Genomic DNA, 23,142 nt, shown 5'->3' on the forward strand with positions numbered 1-23,142 from the left:
CCCTGTCACCTAGGTCTCCAAAGTGTTTTGCAGATGTTAATGAAGCATTGATATCCTTGAAGAACTAATTGTTTTGTGATTATTTCATTGAGCTGCTGGACCAATTAGGAGTTTTACATATGTATACAGCTCCCAATCTCTGTGAAAGTCATAGTTTTGAGGATATTTGTTTCATACATATTTACATCAGTAAAATGTTTTCATTATATCAATACCTCACAGGGAGTCAGATGGAGACCCCATTTTTTATGTATAAACATGTTAAAAGATCACTTCAATCAGAATTCTGTTAAAAGACATAGAACTTGACAAGCTGGAAGAGTACTGTTTTAGTTTGAATAAAACTTGCTGAAACTAGGGGTGGTAAGAACCACTTTTGGGGGAAGGGTAAAAAAGTAAGAAAAACAGTTACATTCCTTTTATGGAGTCAGAAATCCAAAACAATAGCAGCTTCCAGTCTGGTCACAGAGAGGTATCACTGCTCAAGGTTAAAACACGCATGGGAGGAGGAGTCTTCTGGCTACTATTGCAGTACAGTGGTGTGGGTGTGAAAGGAGCAATGAGCAAATACTCTAGAATAAGCCAAATAGCAGCAGCACGGCCTGGGGAAGCCCTGTGAGCGTGGTTCTTAGTCTGCAGTTCAGTGTTTAGTAGCACTGCTGGTTAAGTAATGTTTTCCCTGTTCCGCTCTCCCACCGCTGTCCCGTTGTATATGTCAGTATAAGCGTTTGCAACTCCACAATGAACTAGGTTGGAAACTGGGTGGCAAACTAGCCCAGATAGCAAAGGTGATATATTTTTTTCACATGATTCATTTCTGTGATCTGGTTCCCTGAGCTGCTGTCCAAGTGCTTGTGTAAGCCCAGAGCAGGAATGAGAGGAAGGACTAGGAGCGCACTCAATGCTGTCACCTAGCGGTTGTTTGTGAACCTACTCAAGGGAAAGCTGGCGGGGGGGGACGGGGTGGTGAGGGGGAGATGTTTTTGTCCAGGTGGTGACTGCAGAAGGCCTGGGACTGTGCGTTCTTTTCTATTTTCTACAAAATAGAAATATCGTTTACAAATACTGCTTACTCGGTCTAAATACAGTGAGCTTCCCTTGATGCTACCCTACCATCAGTTTCTCCTTCCAGCCAAAATAGTGCACAGTGTTGTGCATCTTGAACTACTTCTTTGTCATCCTGTTAGACATTATCGCTTGCTGTTGAAACTGGAACAAGTGAAGGCCCTTTGTACAATAGGGACAGAGTCCAGTTGAGATATTACAGGGGCGGCACCTGTCTTTTCAAAAGTGACCAATCTGAAATGAGATAATCAAAAGCTGCTCCTTCTAATATGGTGATAATTACTGTGGACTGATAGAGGCTCCTCCACCCAACAAGGGACTCTACAAACTAACTTCAACTGTGCCGCTGAGGAAAAAAACCAACTATTATGCCCATGACACGCAGCAGGGAAAACAAGGCCTGAAAGTTGCCTGTTCTTTTCAGCATCGCATAAGAAATACCTGTAGAGAAGCCGTGGAACCTACACTATGGTACTTCCAGTCCTGCGCAACAGGCCTAACCTCCGCCTGGATACTCATCCTTGAGTTGTGATATGAAGTCATGTACTTTCAAAGTTCTCTTCAGGTTAGCTCTACATGATTTATCAGACTCATCCTTTTGTTAGAGCTGATTCCTGCCTTTGTTTTACTGCTGCTGCCAGCCTCAGTCGCCCAATTTTCTGTTCCTCCAGAGGTGCTTAAACACTGTCCTGTGCATCTCACCAGAACAGCCTCTGGTCAGCAGTAACTGTAGCTGTTGTGTCCTTCAAGTTCCACCTCAGAATCTGCCTATTACTTCAGGCATACTTGCCAAGGGCTTGGTAGGTGGCAAGCTGTGACCCTTATGAACGGTGACCTTCATATGCACTGCATGTTATCTTTACTTCGCTTCCACTCTGATCCCCCCCTGTCCTTGTTTCTTTCAACCTTCTGTTTTATATTTGATTCTTACATTGTAAACTCTTAGGTGCAGGGACAGTAATATTCTATCTATTTAGACAGTTCTTGCCACTGTGATGCCCAATCTGGCTATAGGCTTTAAAATAGACAAATGGGTTTATTGCTGTGTTATTTAAAAAGTAATCCTTTTATCTTTCTCCATGTACCCTAGGGTTTTATCTGGAGTTATATTGTCTAAATAGTACTTATAGTCAAGGTCTTTAGAGAGTGAACTCGGGTCTCCTGAACAGTGTAATCAAAAGGTGTTCTTGTTAAACACGCACGTGTGCACGCACACACACACACACACACACACATTTGTACAAAGGTAACTGTCTTAGCAGCTTCTTTCTTATACGGAAAAAGATATTTGCAAGGGAGCTGATGGATGTTTGAGCAAAGATAAATTCAGGTTGAGTTACTGTTACTATTTTTCTTGTTGCTTATGGAAATCGAGATCAGGGCGTTCTTTGTATTATGGCAGCTCCTGAGGTCAAATCCATGTTTTATGTGCTATAAAAATACATAATCAAAATTATCCCTGCATTTAGTTTTGTTACAGAGTAAAACAGGTACTCTTAAAAAACTGTGTGAGCGTGAACTGGTTAGTGTAATCAGAGGTAGTAGCATACCACCTGTCTATCCTTAATCAAGTCTAGTCCAAAGGAAGTGGCATGAATTTCCTTCCCTTTCAGATCACTTTGCCTCATAACTGCAAGTACTTGCCACAGGAAAGATAGTTTGACACTTAGTGCTTGAAACTTATATGCAGAGCACATACAATGACAACTGTGACTTACTGTGCATTTTGCATAAGAAACTGCAATCTTTATACACAAGGAATATACCTAAACTATCTAATTTAAAGCAAAATTTGGATAAAAACCTGAAAACAGGTTCTGTCAGGTGATGTTCTTTTACAGGATTTTGGTTGCATTTTGAAAAGTTGTCAAGTCCTATCTTTAAGAGATGAGAGCCCATGTGTCTGCAAAATGACCTTACCCTGATTAGTCTCTAATACTTGCAGTTAATGAGAATTACTCATAAATACCTATAAAAATCTAGATGTTTAGATTCATTATTCCTAAAATAATGTTATATGCTGGGCCATGGGTGTCTTTGAAGATGTAGCTGTAATATAAAAAGCTGTACAGGTTCTCGGGTCACTGAGGAGACATTCTGCGAATAATTTTAAGAAAATTTTAATGCTTAGCTTCTGATGGATGTTAGTAGGCCTTACTCAGTGACCAGCACTAGGAGAGTAAAGACTGGAGAAGCATCTACCAGCTGTATATAACTGGGAAGCCACAGGAAGAGGTTGTAGCTGGGAGAAGACAGCTGCCAGAGGGTATGAAGACTGTCCTGGGACAGTGCATTAACAGCAGACAGTTGTCTGATTAGCAAAAACATTGGTTTGTTGAGGACTGATGGGAAAAGGGCATCAGTCTTCTACCAGAAATGCACTGGCAAAATGAACAAGAGATCCCAGTTCCCTTACTAAAAACTGGCTTCCTTCTGAACTTTCCTTCCAATGTGTAATCTAGCATGTTTACACTTTCCTTGGGGACCACTTGCCCTCAGAAGACTCCAGAGAGGTACAAGATGTGCTGCTTTTATCAAGGAGATAGTGTGGATAAACACTTAGGGAATCGCTTTCTTGCACAAAAGTGAGCAAGCTTTGCTCACCCTCTTGAGCTGGCTGGATTCCATAAAATCCTGGTCTGGAAGCCATATAGTCTCGTTACTTTGGTGCTTTTGCCTGAGCTAATAAGGCTTGCTCCTCAGTCAAAGGAAAATAGGGTCACGTATCGAAGGTATTAGCAGTAATCCTTTAAGAAGCTGATTATTAGCAGCAGCTGAGCAAATGGTTTGGTAAAAGGTAATAAATGTCCTGTAGTGTAGTATAAGCTTAAGCAGAATCTAGTTAGTTAATAACTAGAAACAAATGGTCTCTCTATTTGCGAAAAAGAAAAAAAAAAAGAAAATGATGCAGGAAAATAATCCATCAAGTACATTGCTATTAGGTCACTCTAATGTGTATGTACATTCTGCAATTTCAAAAAGTGCTTGAATAGATTTGGTGCTTATTTCATAATACTAAATGTTGCTCACAAACTTTATTAATAATTTTATGAAGTTGCCATGATAAATACATTATAAATATAGTCAAAATTTTCAGAAGTGAACATGGAAGTTAAGCTTTTAAACCCATACTTAGGTATCTATAATACAGTTAAATATGGATTTAGGACCCTAGCTTCAGCACTCATGCCTGAAAATCTTTGACTGTCATTTAGTGCACTTATCTGGGATGTTTATATAAATTCGGTAATAGAGCAGATAGGCAAATTCAAATAGAAGAGTCATTATAAGATACAGTAAGGAAGCTAAAGGACATATATATATACCCTTTTGTGTACCCATCCCTTTCTGTTTTATTTGTTTTTTTAATTTGTATTTTATGTAATTGTGTATTAGCTATGTCTTCCATTATCCCAGCATTCATACAGATGCCTGTCGTATTGGTGTCTGTTTTGGAGACCATGTGTATATGTAGATCGTCCTCTTGGGTTTCAAAGCATCTTGTTAAAAATGTCCTTTGTTATGTCTGCATTTGGGTATATTGATGTCTTCAATTGCAAAATTTTAGTCCTGACAAGATATTTAACATATGGCATTGATGGGCTTTCTGTCTTTGACAGTTGTCTCTGTGTCCCAATCCTTTTAGTAATAATAGGGGAGTGTAAGAAAGCAGAGAGTATTTTTAGTTTTAATAACTTGTGTGTGTGTGTGAGTCCAGCAGTAACATGCTACATCTATTGACACAGCTGTTGCTTGCTGTCTTTTCTGTATGTAGATAGATGTGTAATATTTGTCTGGCTCCACTTTGGAGTACCTTCTTGTAGCTTTCTGACCTGATCCAGGACCAAATTTGAAGTCCCTACTCAAGTAAATCTTCTGTTTAATGCAATAGAAGTCTTCTCATGACATTTTTATTTTGTCTCTTTCAGTATGTCAGTGCTGGCCAAAATAAGATTTTATTTCTCCTCAGGTGAGAGACCTCTCTGTTGCTTATTTCCTGGTGGGATTGACATATCTGTATGTTGGCGTGATAATTTTTGCATCTTTTCCTTCCCCACCATTATCCAAAGAATGTATAGAACAGGTAAGGTGTTTTACTGCACTATATATTCATCCTTGAGCTTTTAATAAATATGTATTAAAAAAAACCCTGCTCCTGCTTCTTGCTTCATGACTCCCTCTAGCAGACGGGTCCCTTCTTGATTCTGGTCAGGTGCCTAATGCCTTGTGGGCGCTACCACAAGCATATGAGTAACGCTAGCGTTCTCTCATTAGCATTCATGCCTGCTTGCCAGGAGTTCCCTAAAAACAAATGCGAAAGTGATCAAGAAAGGACAGAAATGAACAAATGAACAGTTCAAGCTTTAATTTCTTTAGTTACTCTAATCTTAAAGAGTATTAAGTATTATGGGTATATTTAATTCTGTGTGCCATGACCAGTCCCAGTCATCACTGGGACTAGCTGCAGGTGCTCAAAAATAGAAACATGGGGTGAATGATAGCTCTTTTAGACAGGAGTCCTCACTGTGAATAGGTGTGGAGTCTAGTGTTATGTTGGGCCTTGCCAACGAAGTTCTTAACATAATAGCACCACGCAGGTAACGCTGCTGTTAAGGCTATTAAACTCTTATCGGCCTACAGGCAAGGCTGATTCCCATGCCCTAAGCTTCTTCAAGGACATAAGTTAGGAAAATGTGATTCATATTATGCAAGGTGTTCAACATCTCTTGTGTAATATTTACCCCAAAAGTGGCGTTTAAAGGCTTCCTCTGACTGTAGGTCAGTAAGAACTGATCCTGTTGTTTAACCATGAAATGATTTTGAGAGCCATTTGAAATAATCTCATGGGGGGAAATCCACAGTTAAATAATAGATGACAAACCTTTAACTTTACTGCCTGTAATTATACTAAATAGTTATGGAGCTGTGTATGTATTTCCATGATATCTGAGTTTTATGTATACTGTTTTTCAGGGATTTCCCCTTGTAGAGTATGGTCCATTCCTCACTTGTATATGATCCAATTTTACTAATTAAATAACTTTTTTAATATCTAGAGATGATATGGTGGATAATAGGAGCATATAAATTTATTTGCCTAAGAAATCAGGTGGCCATTGCATAGCCTTGACTATTTAAGGATGCTCAGAAGAAGAAAGTAATTCCATCTTTAATGCTAACCTTAAAAATGATATATCTCCTTAATATTCAAGCATTAGGTGCTATTTGGTGGTATAACATTGCAAAGGAGAGAGAGAGAGAACATTACATTTTATGGAGTTGATTTGGGAATTTTAATCATTTGGTTTTATTCTTCTTTCTTGCACCGAGCTATTAAAAATCAGCTGATACATGTTATCAAGTCACCATTGATAAATGTAACATTATTCCTGTGTTTAGAATTTTCTAGACAATTTTCCCAGCAATGACATCATGTCGTTTGTTGCAAGAATATTCCTGCTGTTCCAGATGATGACTGTATACCCACTGTTGGGCTATCTGGCACGAGTTCAGCTATTAGGACAAGTTTTTGGAAATGTTTACCCAAGGTAAGAAGTCTACCCTTTGGCAAGAGTTTGGCACACTTTCTTAACTGGCCTCCTGTTTGTTATCAAAAATTTGGCTGAGCTCTCAGGGGTTTCCTTTGCAGTATTAGGTACATTTCAAAAGCTAATTTCACAATGTTTTTAGAGTCAAGGAATGAACGGGTATGTAAAATGAACTCTTGCCTGCAGATCAGGACTGCTGCAGCTTCACAGAGCAGAATGGGGGATTCTTTTGTTTTAACTGAATGTTTTTTCGATAACCGTAGGAATTTTGTCAACACAGTTCCTTTGTGTTGTGCATTTGTATGGCAGAAGAAAATTGTACAGAAAAAAGTCTCTTTGTTCAGTTCAGAAGTATTTCATCAAGTAGTCTTTAAATTGCGAAGGGCATGCACATGTGCATTGCGCAGATTAAGCTTTTGGGGTTCAGAATGCTTTTTGGTTGTGCATTACTTTGTAATCATCCTTCTGTTTTTAAACAGAGCTAATAGCTACATGAGTTGTTAGCTGTGTTATCTAGATTGGTGCTCTGCTTATAAAAATAGCTTTTCACATGCTAATTTTAGAGGTGGGCCCCACCCTTGCATTTGAATGCTGTGTGAACTCCAGGGAAGAGCTGATCTGAATCTCAATTTTAGGTTTCCTAAATAAAACCTAGGATGTTATATATTTGGAGTATTGTCTGACTTCGTCACAGCTGAGAAGTTGGCATTTATCTCTAAGTGAGTTTCTTATTTTATATTGTGAATTACTGTTGATGGAGGGAAGGAAAACAATACCCCAAGAAGAAACGTGTATTTCCTCTGTGGCATCAGCAGTAGCATACAGGTCTGGGAGGAGGTTGTTATAAATTTCATGTTTCTTCTGGATCCTAAAATATGTACGCAAAGGTCCAGAAATTGGATGCCTAAAATTAGGCAGCAAAATAAGTGCCTGCTTTTTTTTGATGCTAAATTGTAAGCAATTCAACATTAGTTAGAAACTGCTGCAAGTTACCTTTGGAAACAAGGCCATTGATTTAAGTGCTAAACATGGATTTCACAGCCTCTGAAAAACAGTCATGTTCTTTATATTCTGTAGATGTGCCTCTTCCCATCTCCTCCCTCCAGTTACTCACTGACCAGTATGATTTTCATTTCCCTCATGCCCTCTCCTAGAATCTCCAGCTTCCCACCAGTCTCTGCTCAGGTTGTCTTAGGTTTACTGTTCTAAGCTTTCATGGTTTCACCATTGTGATATGATACAAATACTTGGTTCTTGTCTCCAGGATGTCCTTGTGGAGGTGCTTCACTCACTTTTTTGTTGTGTGTTTGTCTTAAAGACTCCTTAAAGGGAGGTATTTAAAGTTAAATTGCTCCCAGCCTATGGTGGTAAGGTAATACATCCTGGCTGGCTGTGTGTGTCTGTCTGTATTGTATCCCAGACCTTTCAAACATGTAGCACAAAAACCACTTGACTGATCCCCAAGCTCCAGCTTCTGTATGTTTACAGCCAGACAAGGTCAGCCCTTAGTTTTTCCATGCAATAGGGACTAACTGAACGCTGGTAGTGAGCACAGGACTTGTTTCTGGGAGGAAGTGCCTGGCTGATTTAAGTCTTTACTAGCAAAGTTCTTACTACCTGATTGTGAAATATCTCTTTTGATGATTGCCTATTTTTCACCAGCAGCTGAAGCTGATGAAGGTCCTTTAGCAGCACTTTATTTATATTGCCTTTTTAGTAAGAATTTCAATATTCTGAATTTTCCTACCACTAGCTAGTCTAGAAAATCCCCTTTGAGAAAAGCAGGACCATAGCCCCAGTGTCTGTCAGAGAGAGCCTGTGAATGTACTGCTTTGTTCGTCACCTGTCACCAGCTAAATTCTACTACAGGCCGTTCTAGAGCACTGGTGGTCCCTGTGCAGGATTCCTATGCCCGTGCTTCCAGAAGAACTTGTTAGATGTTTTCATATTCATGTGATTTCTCTGCTATTCTATCAGACTGACAGCCAGTGGCTAAGCAGGTTTCCCATAGTTCTCGGTTTTTGTGGGGAAACTTTTTGCAAATAGAAAGGAGTAGCTCTTATTGACACAAACTGATGTCTCACTGAGAAGCCTGTTTATCCACCCTGAAGGACCTAGCTGGCTATAAGAAGTTTCATGACTTTTACATATGAGAAAGAGTTTTCCACCAGTAATTGTAGATATTTGTCTTCTTTTATGAAAATCATCCGTGTCAAGGGCTAAGGATTCTCAGGCAATAAGACTGACCTGCAAAGACTCAAGCCTTTGCTCTTAGGTGTGTGCTTTGGGTATGTGTATGGAGGGAGGTGAAAATTTGTGTGTAATTAAGGAACAGAAAGGATGAGGCAGGAGAAGAAAGAGCAGAGCAGAACGTGAGGTTCTATAAGGATTAAAAATATGAAAACACTTTAAAATCTTGTCTTTTCTTATGACTGGTTCTGGATGTTTACATGGTTTTCTGCCTTTTGTTTTTACACTCTGTGGAAGTAGGGTACAGGATTGTCACTGATGGTGCATGCACCTATCTGTGTATATGGCACATTTGACAATGTGTTGATTTCATATGGATTGTGTGTTTGAGGATCTCTCTTACTTGGCAACTTGGCAACTTGTTTAACCCCGCCATGACTCAACATGCTAAATCACTTGTATTTCAACAGTTGTATCCTTCTTATATTAAATTTCCTTTGCAGCTGAAAGAATGCTATAAATTTACCTTCTCTCTATAACCATCCATTTTTTCCTCTTTAAAAAAAAAAATCTTTTGGACCCAGTCCCCATGGTAAATTTTCCTATCTTCATTTTTAAGCTCTAGGTTGCTCCATATGGACACGCTGCAGGTTTCACATGAACTGGAAGCTCTCTTATATTAAAAGCCAAACTTCTTTCATATGAACCATTGTTTGCAGATGTGGGTACCTGCTGCTGCTATGGATGGAGTTAAGGGAAGGTGTTTTAGGTATCCGCTGGAGCAGTTGAACTCTGGATTGATGCATATTAAAGCTGGCTGTTGACTGAAGAGCTTGATCACCCATGTGCTGCAGGGCTGCCAGATAATTTTTATTTCCTAGCAGTGACTTTATTGCTCAGATCAATTTGGTTCTTTGCTTTAACTGTGTTTTCTTTACTATTTGTCTGTCACTGGGTATAATGAGGAGCTATTAGTTTGCTGCTTTGTAGTTCTTAGCCTTGACAACTGGTCTATCCAAGGCTATTTCCAATGAAAGCAGCATCCTGTTTCATATCCTGGCTTTCGCTGGTAGGCCATAGATTACAACTGGATGGTAATGACGAACCACCTCTTCAACTTTAGAAGAGCCTTTCTTGCCTGAAGACTGATCCCCAACTCTTCTGTCCCACACACTCTAGATATTTTACAGCGCTGCTAACAGCGCACTAGCAATGCAACAGTGCTGCAATAAAGCTTTGTTGTGCTTAGCCATGTTGTAACTTACTTCTCTGTAGTCTTGTGTGACCAAAAAGTTCATTCTTTCCAAACATCAAAGCTTAGGCAGAAGATACATATTTTTTCTTCAAATAGAACTGAAACTCCGACATTTCATGTTGGGGGTCAGCTGAACAGCTACAGCTTGTCTGAAGCTGAGGGGAAATAAGTAGCATCATATGTCCTCCAGAGGCGAGTTTGTGATGCTGATTTCAAAGAGCCCAACTGGTCTAAATTCCACCTGTTGACAGAGAATCAACTTTCTCTTATGAGAACAAAATCCACACACACACCCCACCCCTGCCCCCCAGGAAGGGGGATTCTCCTTCCTGTTGTGTACTGGTGTCAAACTCTCTGCCTGCCTTAAAAGCCTATACGAGCGTAGACATGCTGGACACAGTAGTCTTCTGACAAGTATCATCACAAAATCTGCTGCTTTTCTGTGCTTCCTACAAAAGACTTGAGATAAAAGGTAAGTACCTTAATTGCTGCTCTCATTTTGCAAGATGGATGCCAGTGACAATCACAGCACAGAAAGTGACATCCTGGGACAGAATCCAAGGATTATTTTCTTATTCTCTCTCTGATGCTGTAAAAGATGCCGAAAATGTCCTGTATTGGGAAATAGCTTTCTTTCTAAAGTATGTTTGCAATGGCATCATTTAATGGGTGACTTGGGGCCAGAGGCATGTGGTTTATCTGTTCTCTTATGTGATTGTGGATCTTCTTGGATGTATAGAAAGCTAATTTTTTGTTGTTGTTGGCTCTTGGCTACCGTGATATTTGTGTCAGAGAGTTCCCTTGATTAATTATATGCTGTGTATAAAATACTTTGTACTGATCAGTTTTTAAAACTTTTTTAACATCTTGTTCTGAAAGGTTAAATAAATTGAAGGGAGGAAATCACTTGGCTTTCTTAAGATTGTCCTCCCTTCACTCCATGGTAGCCCAGCAGACCTGCCAGTTCTTCTGCAGATGTATTTCTTCTGATGCAATGAAATCCATTTCTGCTGTTCGTGTGCATATTTGGCTATTTGTTTTTCACCTAGCTTCATCTGCATCTTACCTGCTGTGGTTTATAGCCTTTGACTCATGTCACTGGAGTGAGATTTCCAGGAAGAAAATGTGTTTTTTGATTTAGTAACCTTTCCAAAATTGTCACTTAAATCATCCTGATTTGTTTTTTTCCTTGCTTTCCTGTTTCCTGTATTGTTTAATTGTGTGTGTTCACCCTGTGAGTCTAGCATTTTTAATTTCCTTGCTTCTGACTTGAGGGAGTTTTAAATCAGTTTCTTATCTCTTTCTTTAAATCCCCCCTCCCTAGAGTTTGGTTTCATAGTTTTCGGCATGATTATCTTTTGAGGATGCTGAAGTTAACTAAATGTGTATGGTCACTATCACTTAGTGACTTAACTGTAGTTACTACTGCCCTAGGAGAGTACTTGCTGTAGCAAATCCTCCAGTGGTCTTTTGGCATGCCAGGTTGTTTTTGGACTCCATCAATCTGAAAGGTTAACCTTGCAATAAGGAAAATCAGCAAAATTTGGGAAAAGTTGGATGGGAGGGCGGTTCTCTCTTTTTGTGGGGTTTTGCAGGACAGCAATGATTCCCTTAAAAAATCTTTCCAACTTAGAATATTGAGTTTGGGGACAGAGTAGAAAAGATTGAGCCATGTGTGCCACATTCAGATTGCTGTAGATATGCCTTTTTTGTGACTTACAGCCTCCTTGAGGCAATGCAATGTGTGCCTCAGTGCAGCAACCATAAGCAGGCTGCTCAGGTGGGCAATCCAGCCCTTGCCTGGGCCGCCCAACTCTTTACTGCCATTGCCCATAAGGAGGAAGGTTATAGTGTTGCTTAGAGAAGAACTACGTGCCAGCAGGTTGGATAGGTAAAAAGGGAGTGAATCTCTTCTAATCTCTCATGTCTTCTAAATACTTTTCCCTTTGTAGTTATAATAGAGGTAGTAGGGATATGCCCAGAAAAAATACTGCTTTCCCGACTGCCCTTCTGCAGTGTGTGGTGACTGTGAAGTGTACTGTAAGCTAGTGTCAGACTTAAACCGAGCCATTTAGAACCTGTTAAAATGTCAGTAGCTGTAAGTAATGCTTGTCCCATCTGGAGCACACCTGCATAAAACTCAGAATCTTATGAAGCCTACTTATTATCAGAAATAATACAGCTGCTCGTAGCCCTAGGTATTTGACTCTTATTTATTCTGTGTAGTTTTTTTTCTAAATGCTGATGCCTTTCTCTCCATTGAGAATGAGCCTTTTCCTCCTTTCTTGGAGGGAAGATGAACTATGAATATCTATATAGGTAAAAGAAGGGGGTTGCAGCTTAAATGTGTAGGTATCCTCTTAGACCATTGCTTATCTGGTCCAATAACATGGTTCCAACTTGGGCTGCTATCAAAGTGATAGAAAAAGATGCAGGGTATTCCAGGGAAGAAATATAGCATAACCTTTTACCCTGAAACAGGTGGATTTAAGTCCTTTTCAGGCTTTTTGATTTTGGTATTGTTCTTGAGGATGCTCCTTATTTGTAACAATTAAAACTGCAGAGCAGTACTGTGCAAGTCATGGATTGTTTCAGAGACTCCAGCATTTTGAGATTTTTTTTTTCAACTGAGCCAAAACACACACCCCACCCTAATTATTTCCCAAATCAAGAAGTTTAAAAATGCATCATTTCGCATCAAACACACATACACACGTTTGCTCTTGAACAGTTGTTTTTAAGAAGCTAGAATGAATTTTTTAAAAAGCAACAACTTTGAATTCAAAAATCACTTTCTCTGTTTTAAAGCATGTCAGAATGAAATACTTCAGACTTTTCAGTTTTTGTTCTAAAATATTCTGAACTGATCCAAATTTGCAAAACATTTCTGAATTACTAAGCCTGTACTCTTTTTCATAACTCTTGCAAGCCAAAAAAGAATGAAAATAGTGCCATCATTTTCTGTGTTCATCAACTTTTAGCTTCAATTGTGTTGTCTGATAGTAAGATTTGCAATCTGCCATGTGTATGGGGAGAGAGGAAGTAAATTTTAATTGCAAACTCTTACGTTTTTGTGAACAGTTTAGGTAATTGATTTTCTTCTGCAAATGAGAGAAGCAGTAAATGCTTGGTCCATCTTTCCCTAACACTTACAGTCTGAATCTTGGGATTTTACTAGGTTTATGATATCTGATGATGTTTTTGTTGAAATTTGAGCTGCTGTATTCCCACTGCTATCTTCAGTCTCTGAGGTCTACCTCTTCTTGAACCACAATCAAAACACTGTGTGCAAAATTAAGGATGTTATGTCTGTCTTTTTGAAATCTGCTTTTAAGAACAGACATTAGAAGTAGTCTAAATCTTAAAATTTTCCTTTGTGTTTGAATTATCTCCATTCCCCTAAACTTTAATGAGACTCCTCCTGATTTTTCTTTCTGTCTGCCAAATTGACACCCAGGCTTTCAGCTAAGGAAGCGGTCACTCTTGGCACTTCAGATGTAATCCCCTTGAAAGCTTGTTCGGTGGTGACATCCTCCATAACACGGATACTTTCTATAGTTAAGAAAAAAAATAGTGTCAGCTTACAGGTTTTGTTTATTTTAAGAAATCAAATTATCCAGAAGAATAAACAAAAACTGTAAGTGTATGTACGTTTTCTTTGTGTGAATTCTTTTCTCCTTTCACAGAAACAGCTGAATGGACAAAATATCTCACTGTTTTCTGTTATATTTCCTGACTTTACCTTATGTTAAGATAAATCATTTTATATTCTCTAAAGAAAATGATACTCTCCTGAGTCTGAGCTCTGTGCATAATCACTACACTGAGTTAGTCTCATGCATTAAAAGCTGCTTGTGCAGAACAAAAACTTTCCAGTTTTTTCATCCTTAATGCAAAAAGGAAAGCAGCAGGAAATGATTTATAAAAACAAAATCAACAAAAGATCTAGTATAAATAGTATGTAGGTCATGCATTAAATTAGGTCCAATATCCTAAATGTTTGTCCTCTTATCAAAATACATTAGGGGCTAAATATTAACATTTTTATTATTATTGTGTCATGTTTTCCACTCAGTCATGTATCCTTTCTTTTCTTCTGGTTTCCATTAGTTCATTTTGACCAACTTGGATCATTCTCTGGAACGAGCTATTTCTTTCTTGTGTTATACAGTATTGTTTCTTTGGTATTTGAATATCCATCTGAAATACTAGTGTGCTGAGTACCATGTATGGTGTTTTCAGAAGAATTGCCAAATTACACATACTTGCTCCTTAATAATATTTTGAGTCCAAACAGTAGATATTTAGAGTTTGGCGCTCAGAATATTCTGTAGATGTTATGTTTGCTATGAAATTAATCAGCTTTAATAGAACAAGTCACGTAAATGGCAACGCCATCCACGTACCAGTTAAATGCTAATGTAAATGAAGGATGATGGTCTTATTTTGTAATAATAGAGCATAGATTTTAACACTGTTTCCTAACCTCCCTTAGTGTTTTCCATGTGCTGGTCCTGAACATAGCAATTGTAGGAGCTGGAGTAGCAATGGCGAGGTTTTATCCAAATATAGGAGGTATCATAAGGTAAGTGTTGCTTGCACATTGAATTTACCTGTGGTGTTACTATATGTTTACCTCTTTGTGTTCAAAAGGAACTATAAGAGAGTGAGTAATTGTATCTTTATATTTTGTGGGGCTTATGCTTTTATAAGTTGTAAATAATGATTTTTAAAAAAAAAGATCAGCTCTTTTAAAGCTCTGACAAGCAGCTGTCTGTAATTGTGGCTTTGTATCTGATTGGGATGATTCCCCAAGTTTCACTGAAGCCTTATCTGAGGACCTGGTAATTATCCAGGCTAAAGAATATTGTGTCAGTATAAAAGTTGTCCAGTTACCATGTAGTTTCTTTCAGTTTTTCTTTTAAGGCCATTTGAAGTTGATTTGAAAGTCTGTGATAAAAATCCAAGCAAGTAAAGAACTCCAAAGGGAAAGCTGACGTAAAATTGCTTTCTAAATGATGTCTTAAATTTACCATGTTTATAAACACCTAGGTTTTCTATAATTGAGAAATATTAGAGGAAGTTATCTAATCAGTTTTATCTTCTACATTTGACACCACTATATATGTAATCATTTTCATTTATTGCTAGTTTGCATCTTTCCTACAGCAACCAGGAGAGGGAGGTATTTAAAAATATAGAAATCTGCAATTATAAAACCACAATCACAGGCATGGATCCGACCAGTGTAGCAGACTAATTTACTTTTGCTCAATAGCTGATCTTTGATTTTTTTCTCCATTTCTTCTTTTTGTTGTTCTTCTTTTAGTGAAAACTTTCTTTTTCCAGTAATAGAGAGGGTCCAGTTATTAACTGCAAAAAAAAATACACAATACATTTTTCTGTTTGCAAAATGATCCTGACCTCTGCTGATTTATTCATCGTGCATCATAATCAAACATTTTGAACAATGAATTTTCAGCTGATAAACTGTCTATATACAATCTAACTTATATATTTGCCTTTTCTGTTGTGCAGGTGATTACTCACTACTATAATGTTTCCACTGTCTGAAGGGACAGTTCAAATATTTGAAATAACAAATAGTGTTAGTTAATAATGCACAAATGGTGCTAGTTAATAATGCACATTTGGCTGCAGTATAGCTAGTAGGTGGAAACCCACAGTAGGGAAAATAATGAGAAGGTTTTGGTAAGCAAGGGAGTGGTAATAAGAGCAGCTGAATGTTTCAGTAGCTGTGGTTGATCACATTACCAGGAGGGGCATGTTGATTTTTCTTTCGGGTCTGGAGAATGATTTGTTAGGAGTCCTGACAGTAAAGGATGCTTAACAAAGGATGCACTGTCCAGTCGTTTTGTGTTGTGTGTTGACAGATTTCCCAAAAGAAAGTAAAAACATAAAAGTCAAAGGTAGGGAGTCAGTCCCCAGAAGCATCTGGGAATGTGACTGAAACATCAGAGAAATATCAGAGTGTAGCTACTTGGGGAAGCGGGGGAGAGGTAGTTAAATGTCAGTGAAGGAGGTGGAGGACAGCAAAGAACAGAAATCAGTGTTCAGTGACTGCAAATAGTCATTGTTCAGTCAAACTGTTCGTTGGTTTGAAGGAGGAAAAAAAGCAACAAGAAACGAGATAACACAAAGTGTTCTTTTTCTTTTCTTTTTTTCTTTTCCTCCCCTCCTTCCCCAGATACTCTGGAGCAACATGTGGTCTGGCCTTTGTGTTTGTGTATCCATCCCTCATCTACGTGATCTCCCTGCATCGTGCTGGGCAGCTGACGTGGCCAGCATTGATCATTCACATCTTTATAATCCTCCTTGGACTGGCTAATCTGATTGCACAATTCCTATTGTGAAAACTCCCCCTTCTCTCTGTGGCTGTCACAAGTGGTACTGTGACATTTGGCACAACAGCCTTGAGCAACACTATCACACAGGAGAACTGAGCAGTCCTCAACATGAACTTCCTGAGAAAAGCTGCGCCTTTGAAACGAATTTGGATCACGTCTTCTAGGCATTTGAAAGGAAACCTGCTTGCTCCTCTATAAACGTGACTTTGTGAGAAGTGAAATAGTTCAAATTTGAGTGGGGTAGTTCCACTGTTTTTGTTGAGCATGCATCAAGGATTAATTAAGCCCAAATATTTTAATTTCCTACAGCCCATGTCTCAAAACGCTCAGCTTTCAGCCTTAGGCTGTAGAACTCTTTTTTTCTAAAAGAAGTGTTCTTACCTTCATTAACAAACATGCTTTCACAGTATTATTCAGCAACTGTTTGAAATGCTCTTTGTTGCAGTTGTTTTCCTGTTTTGTTTGGAAAATGGAAAAAATGGTTGTATATGTATTTTTTAGGTTAATTTATAGTCATTTGGATCAAAATGCGCTCTTAACTTTGAATATGCTATTAATTTTTTGGCAACATTTTTCCTCTAGGAAATTCCAAATCAGAGAAACAATAAACTAATGTCTCAGTGTTTTATTCAGAACCAATATGTACACAAGTTATTTGTGAACTTACAATGAAAAAAATCAGGAGAGTAAAAAAATTTTAAACCAGACGGTAGCTCAATTAAAATCAGAATTCCAGGCTTGACCTCACTTCAGCTCCGTTACCTGGGCTGTTATGTGCTGTGACGTGTCTTGTCAGGAGTTGAGTGTGCTTTTATGGGTGTAATTGTGGATACAATGTCCATCATAGGCTTCCTTCCTCCCCTGTACAGTCTTAATCTGGTAATCAGTGATCTCTCACTGTGCTCTTCAACTACATTAGCCCAAATGTTTTGGGCCTGAACAGAAAGTATAGACAAAGCTAGAACACTTGAATTGTGGACTAAATCAAATAATTTGTTTTAGATAATTCTTAACAGAAGTTGGAGGAATCTGGAAAAGGCTTTGTTGTTTTTTTAACTTCTTGTTTACTAACTGAGAGGCTGTGTGTGTGTGTGTGTGTGTGTACGCACAAGCATGTGCTTTCCTTCACCTGCCACCTGTGGGTCTGAGTCTTAACCCAAAATGATCATTAATTAGGTTGCCAGGTACTAGTGGAATCTCATCTTTTAAGGTGAGAGGAAGAGCAAAAACTCTTCTGTACAGAATTTCAGTCTATTAAAAAAAGTCAGCAAATGTAAAATAATTGAAAGAGGACTCTAAGCAACACTAAACTCCAAAATGAGTAAAAGAGGAAAAAAGTTGGAGTGATCCAATGTTTGTGAAGTGGGAGTTGAGTTGGGAAAGCAAATTAAATGTCAGGATAAGAATTTTTATTTTTATCTGAAAGATAGTGAAAAGCATAACCTAGATAATTTACTATGTTCCTCTAGGAAATGACATGAATTTTTGTAGTAGTTTTGTAGACCTGTTTGAGTTAGGCTCCTCAAACTGTGCAGAAGCTGGCTTTCTTAAATGTTCTTTGATTTGTATGAAATACAGGAGCAAATAGATTTGGAATAATATCTGCAGAACAGAATAATTATTTCAAATTCTCTTTTTTGTCTTGTGCCTTTAAAATCAGAACTGGAGAATACACCCACCATCTGTTCTGTATTAGAGAGAGACATTTGCCCCCATCCTTGTCATTTTCCCTGTGTACTCTTATCTTCCACTGCTTGGTTTCCATATTCTCTAAGGCATATCTGCCCACCCTTTTCACTGCCTCAGAATGAGTGTATCCTGCAGTGCTGAACCATTAGCACTGTCCTACACATCAGCTCTTTAGGGACTGGGTCTGACCTTTCCCAGAAAATCTGAGTAAAGCTTCTTTGAATGTCTAGGTAGTCATCTCTACACGCAACATGATGGCTGCATTTCTTCAGCATTCTCAGTAGTGCATTTCATAAATCACCCCCTCTGTATTTTGTTGTTATTTTCCAAAAACCTTCCCCTTTTTTGAGAAATTTATATCATTCCACAGCTGTAATGTTGCTAAACCTCAGCAGCTCTTTGATAGAGAAGAAGAGTAATTGAACACCAAACTAAAAGGGCAGAAGTTGCAAGATTTCAAGCATCATTGGTCTGACTCGCATTAAGCTAAGCTGGAGTTTTCTATGCTTGCTTATTACTGGTCCAATGCTTAATTTAGGTACAAACTCTGATGTATGCAGGTACTTCAATTTGATGCCCTTCTATATTCCATCTGGATTTGATCCCATGAGTATTTGTACTATTGAAGTTGAGAGTAAAGTGCCTGTTGATTTCAGTGGAGTTAAATTTTGATAGGATCTAGTAGTTCAACAGAAATTCCCAGATAAGACCAAAGTTCATGGTGAGGTGTCTTAATTGCATCTTCTGTTTGTCACTTTTCCAGTTGTGCAACGTACAATGATATTGAGTTAATATTTGGAAGCAAATTACTCTGTACATTTTTAAAAGCCCATGTTAGATCTGGGTTACAAAGATACTTTTTTTTTTTTTTTTTTGCTGCATTGTTTATTTATACAATCCTTTCTAACAGTTTTGATTTGAATTATAAACTGATAAGTATTAAAGTGATAGCAAATATTTCATTACATTGACATCACCTGAAGTACGTACACTTAGGTGAAAGTATTTTTTTCATTTTACTACATGCAGTTGGGATATTCACAAGTGCCAGAAGCAAGTTATGAGTGTGTAAATAGAGCAAAGTTTTCTATGCTTTCTTTTCTTTGTCAGCAATCATAACATCTTAAATTAAAAAGTAATGTTTTAAAATTTAATGGCAGCTTAAATGCCAGCTTAAAAGTTAGACCAGAAGTAAATTGCAGTGTCTCCTTTCATGCCAGCACAAAATGTAGTTGTCCACAAACACACATGCTTCATCCCACTTGCCCATGCAACCTCCAGTGATGGTCTGCTAATTCCAGTTCCTTATATTCTCTGTTCCAGCAAATCATCATGTAATTTATAGCAGAAAAAAATAATACATTGACCCAATGGTATATTGTGCAATGTCATTATCTTTTTTTTTTAGAGAGGAAAAAGAAATTCTTCTGGAAATACTGTATTCTGTCTTTACATTTGAGTTTTGCTGGAGTAAGCCAAGAGGTGAAAAACTGTCAGCTCTGGAAGGTGCCATGCCTTGAGTAAGATTCCATATTTTCCTTTATAAGGTTACCAGGCTCTTTGTTTGGCAGCAACCCCACCTCATTGCCCTCCATATTGTGTGGTAACTCTGTGATGCAAACTGAAGTTTTCATTGTGAGGCTCAAGTAGCTGTAATCATCTCTGCTGATATCGTCAAGTTAAAATCCGGATCTCAGGATGCATAAGGAATTAACCCAACATGACCTTTAAGCATTGCCAAAGCATCAGGATCCAGGGAAAATCCTAGGAAGCTCCAAGAGCAGTTACTGACATGTCTGTGCAGGAAAGTCTGGGTGATTACATGTGGCCTAAGGACCTAATGTAAGAGATTAGTTTTTCAGTGAGAGCTTTGTGTTGAGCAGAAATAGCCTTTCTGTCTAAGGACACAGATGACTGGGCTTCTATGTCAGCCTTCAGCCCTTCTGCCATTGCAGTATTACAGCTCTTAGCAAGGGTGAAAGAACAAACTACCTTTTCCACGTTCTAGCTTGTACTAACCTCATTGCCTTTCTGTAATGACCTAAAATCATCTGTTCCAGTTTGTTAATATTGTCGTGATCCAGATTTGTCCTTTCAGCTTTGAGCAGGCTTCAAAATCTCTCCTTTGTTTATTAGTTCTGTTTCCCCTTGCTTTTGTCAGTCACCCACAGATGCATCTGTTCCTACAAATTCATTTTTCCTGCTGTATCTGGATTAATATGTGCCTGGGTGCCAGTTAATGTATTTCATCCTGTAACTTAAATGATCTGTGCAGAAGAAATGAGCATTCAGGGTTCAAACACTGTATCATTTAGATGGGAGGTGGGGGTTAAGGGAGGATGTTCAACGTAACATTTTTCTTTTTTTCTTGAAATTCAGCCTTTCAAACTCCACATACAAAAACTACATCAGGATAATGGCAGTTGGTTGCAATGCTGAAGGCTTTGTTGAATTGACAGTTTGCCTGCCCAACCTCCAGATTGCCCCCTCTTCTGCTAGGTTTCTTCACAATGGTTGGCTTTTGATTACATGATCATGTAACTCCTTTTCCATAGGGTGTCAGCTTGAGAGTTTAAAGGTTGCAAGGATGGTTGGTTCTCTACCATTGCTTAGATTTGGTACCTCCCAACTTTGAGTGTTGGACTTTGGGCAAACATTAATTAAAATTCAGGAATGTGCAGTCAGCTTGAAGGTCACTTAGAACTCCCTTGAGGCCTGTGTTGGTGAATGTCCATTCAACTTTGCATAACAGTGGAAAGTTGAGAGGCAGTGACTGTATTTGGATGCTGGAGCTGCTACAGGAAGGAGGCTTCCCATAATAATTTAGACAGCCAAATCTTTCCAGTATGGTCTGCATTCAGGGAAGTCTGAAAGACTCCCGTTTATTGTACTGTCAGACTCTTGCTGCAAAGGCTACATTTGTTCTGCAGTCAAATAGTAATATGGGAGGTGAGAGATATGTTAAACTCTGGAAAGCAAATTTTTGCCTTTTGGGATGTTTTATTCTACAGGACAATTGTACTAAACATCTATTGCGGTTGTAATGGATATGAAGGCACCTGAGGAAAAATAGTAATGGGGAAGATTTATGCTCAGGTAATAGCTAAGAGATTTTATGCCATACCAGGAAAGCAGTGTCCCTCTTGCAGTGAAAAGCAGAAATTTATTTCCATGGGATAGTTCTTGAAAAGTGGGGGCTGTAGTGAAAATGCTATTGTAGCAGAGCTCTAAATAACTTCCTAATATGAAGTAAAATATTAATGATACTGCCAAACACCAACAAGTGTTTATCATAGCTCATTGTACTATGCTTGACTGGGGAGTGTAGTATAAGCTTTTCCCTTTGAGTTGGTATTCCGTGAGGTTGGAATCACGATCAGCATATTTAATTTCTTCTGCAGTTGAGAACACCATTAAAATTTTCTTGGAAAGGAACAGGACTCACTTCTGCCAGAACCTTTCTACCATGAACTGCTGTAATTTCAGATGGTGGAACCAGGGCTACGTAGCAGTTGCTCTGTGGTTTGTATTTCCAAACACCAGCTGATCTGAGGGGGTAAGGGAGGATCTTTTTCTTCACTTACCTAACGGTAGCTTTTCCCATATGTCTCATTTTGTAATCCTGAATTAGATTAGAATCCAGATGAAAAATGCAGCTTTGTATAAAACATTTTTCAGTTGCTTCTTACTGTGTTTATACTGCAACTTGGCTAAAGCTAATTGAATTATTTCCAGTTGCCCAAAGACCATTTAAAAACTGCTGTCCGTGTGTTTCTTTTCAAGATTGTTTGAATGGTCTTTTTTCAATTCTGTGGACCTTGTTCACTTCTGACATTTCATTAAACTGTTAGAGGAAGTTGAGATTAGTCAGGTCATTTCAATTCAACACAGCAGAGCCATTCAGCTGCAATATGAGGGGAGGAGAAATGCCTACACACCAAGTTCCCTACCAGATACTAAATGCCACACAAAACAGAAACATTGTCCCCACTGCCCAGCTGGCTTCAGCTTTTAGAGCAAAGTGAGATTGTATTACAAAATTACCACAAGAGATTCAAGTTACAGGCCAGTTATGGGAGGAGAGGGGAAGAGTGTTTTGCTTTGAGACTGTTTTTATCTTTTTGGTGAATATCTAGTTGTTTGCATACAGATTTGTAATAAAAGCCCCAGATTCAGGATAGCAAGTTAGCATAACCTCAGGGAGAGATCCCTTCACCTTCCAGCATGAGAGATCTAGGGGTCTGGGCTGGTGGAGGGTCACGGAGGCAGTAAGGATGATCCCCCTTGCTCCTCTGTGTTGGCATTATAAGGTCTGGGTTTGGGGGAGCTTAATTTCACACAGTACCTTTTCTCATACAGGAGCACAACATTCTTTACAAACTGAAGGCTGAATCTCACCTATCCTGTGTGCAGCCCTTTGGCTTGAGAGGAAAAATTTACATGACTAAAGTCCTCCTCTGTTATGGAAATGTAGCTGCTATTTAGAGTGGCAGTCAGATAGACCACAATGGGCTAAAGATCAAGTCCTGCTTCTGTGAAAGTTACTATGAGAGGTTTACGCTTGCCAAGGAAGCTGCTGTCTTCTTCCTGAAACTAAACTTATTGAACCCTTGACATCATTTCTTTTTTTTTTTTTTATAGTGCCACCAATTCCCTAACCTTTTTTTTTTTTTAATAGCGGTTCAGGTTCAAGTGCTATCTTGTCCCTCCTTCAGGCATGTCTTACACGAAAGCAGTGTGAAATGGAGGAGTATTTTCTGATAGCCAAACTCCAGCTAGCTATGATTTGCTGTTTGAATAATTAGCTGTGATATCAAAGGGTAGCAACATTTGCTATTCTTAATACTGGGCTTTTTTCTGTTTCCCTCCCCCCCTTTTTTAATTAATATGTCTGGGCTAAAACAATGCTGATCTATGATGAAAACAATGCAGTTGTGTAGACTTCTGTTCCAACAGCAGAAAGTAAGTTTGAAGAAAATAAGTTTAAAGAAAGACAGATGAAGACAGTCTTTGTGCTCTGAGTGCA

At 38.6% G+C, this 23,142-nt stretch overlaps 1 protein-coding gene across 4 annotated transcripts in view; it reads left to right on the forward strand.

Moving 5' to 3' along the window:
* The window catches only part of SLC38A9 (solute carrier family 38 member 9), a 51,987-nt gene extending 34,572 nt beyond the window's left edge, over window positions 1–17,415 (forward strand). For 2 of the 4 annotated variants that reach the window (XM_067315234.1, XM_067315235.1), the window contains exons 12-15: window positions 5,036–5,149; window positions 6,466–6,614; window positions 14,555–14,644; window positions 16,268–17,413. In XM_067315234.1, coding sequence (XP_067171335.1) covers window positions 5,036–5,149; window positions 6,466–6,614; window positions 14,555–14,644; window positions 16,268–16,433 — 519 coding nt within the window. In that variant the 3' untranslated portion in view covers window positions 16,434–17,413. Of the gene's footprint in view, window positions 1–5,035; window positions 5,150–6,465; window positions 6,615–14,554; window positions 14,645–16,267 lie in introns of all 4 variants that reach the window. The other 2 variants (XM_067315236.1, XM_067315237.1) reach the window with 2 other exon arrangements.
* Window positions 17,416–23,142: the final 5,727 nt, after the last annotated feature.

The sequence above is a fragment of the Apteryx mantelli genome, chromosome Z, assembly GCF_036417845.1.
Source record: "Apteryx mantelli isolate bAptMan1 chromosome Z, bAptMan1.hap1, whole genome shotgun sequence".
In the NCBI taxonomy this organism is placed as follows: Eukaryota; Metazoa; Chordata; class Aves; order Apterygiformes; family Apterygidae; genus Apteryx; species Apteryx mantelli.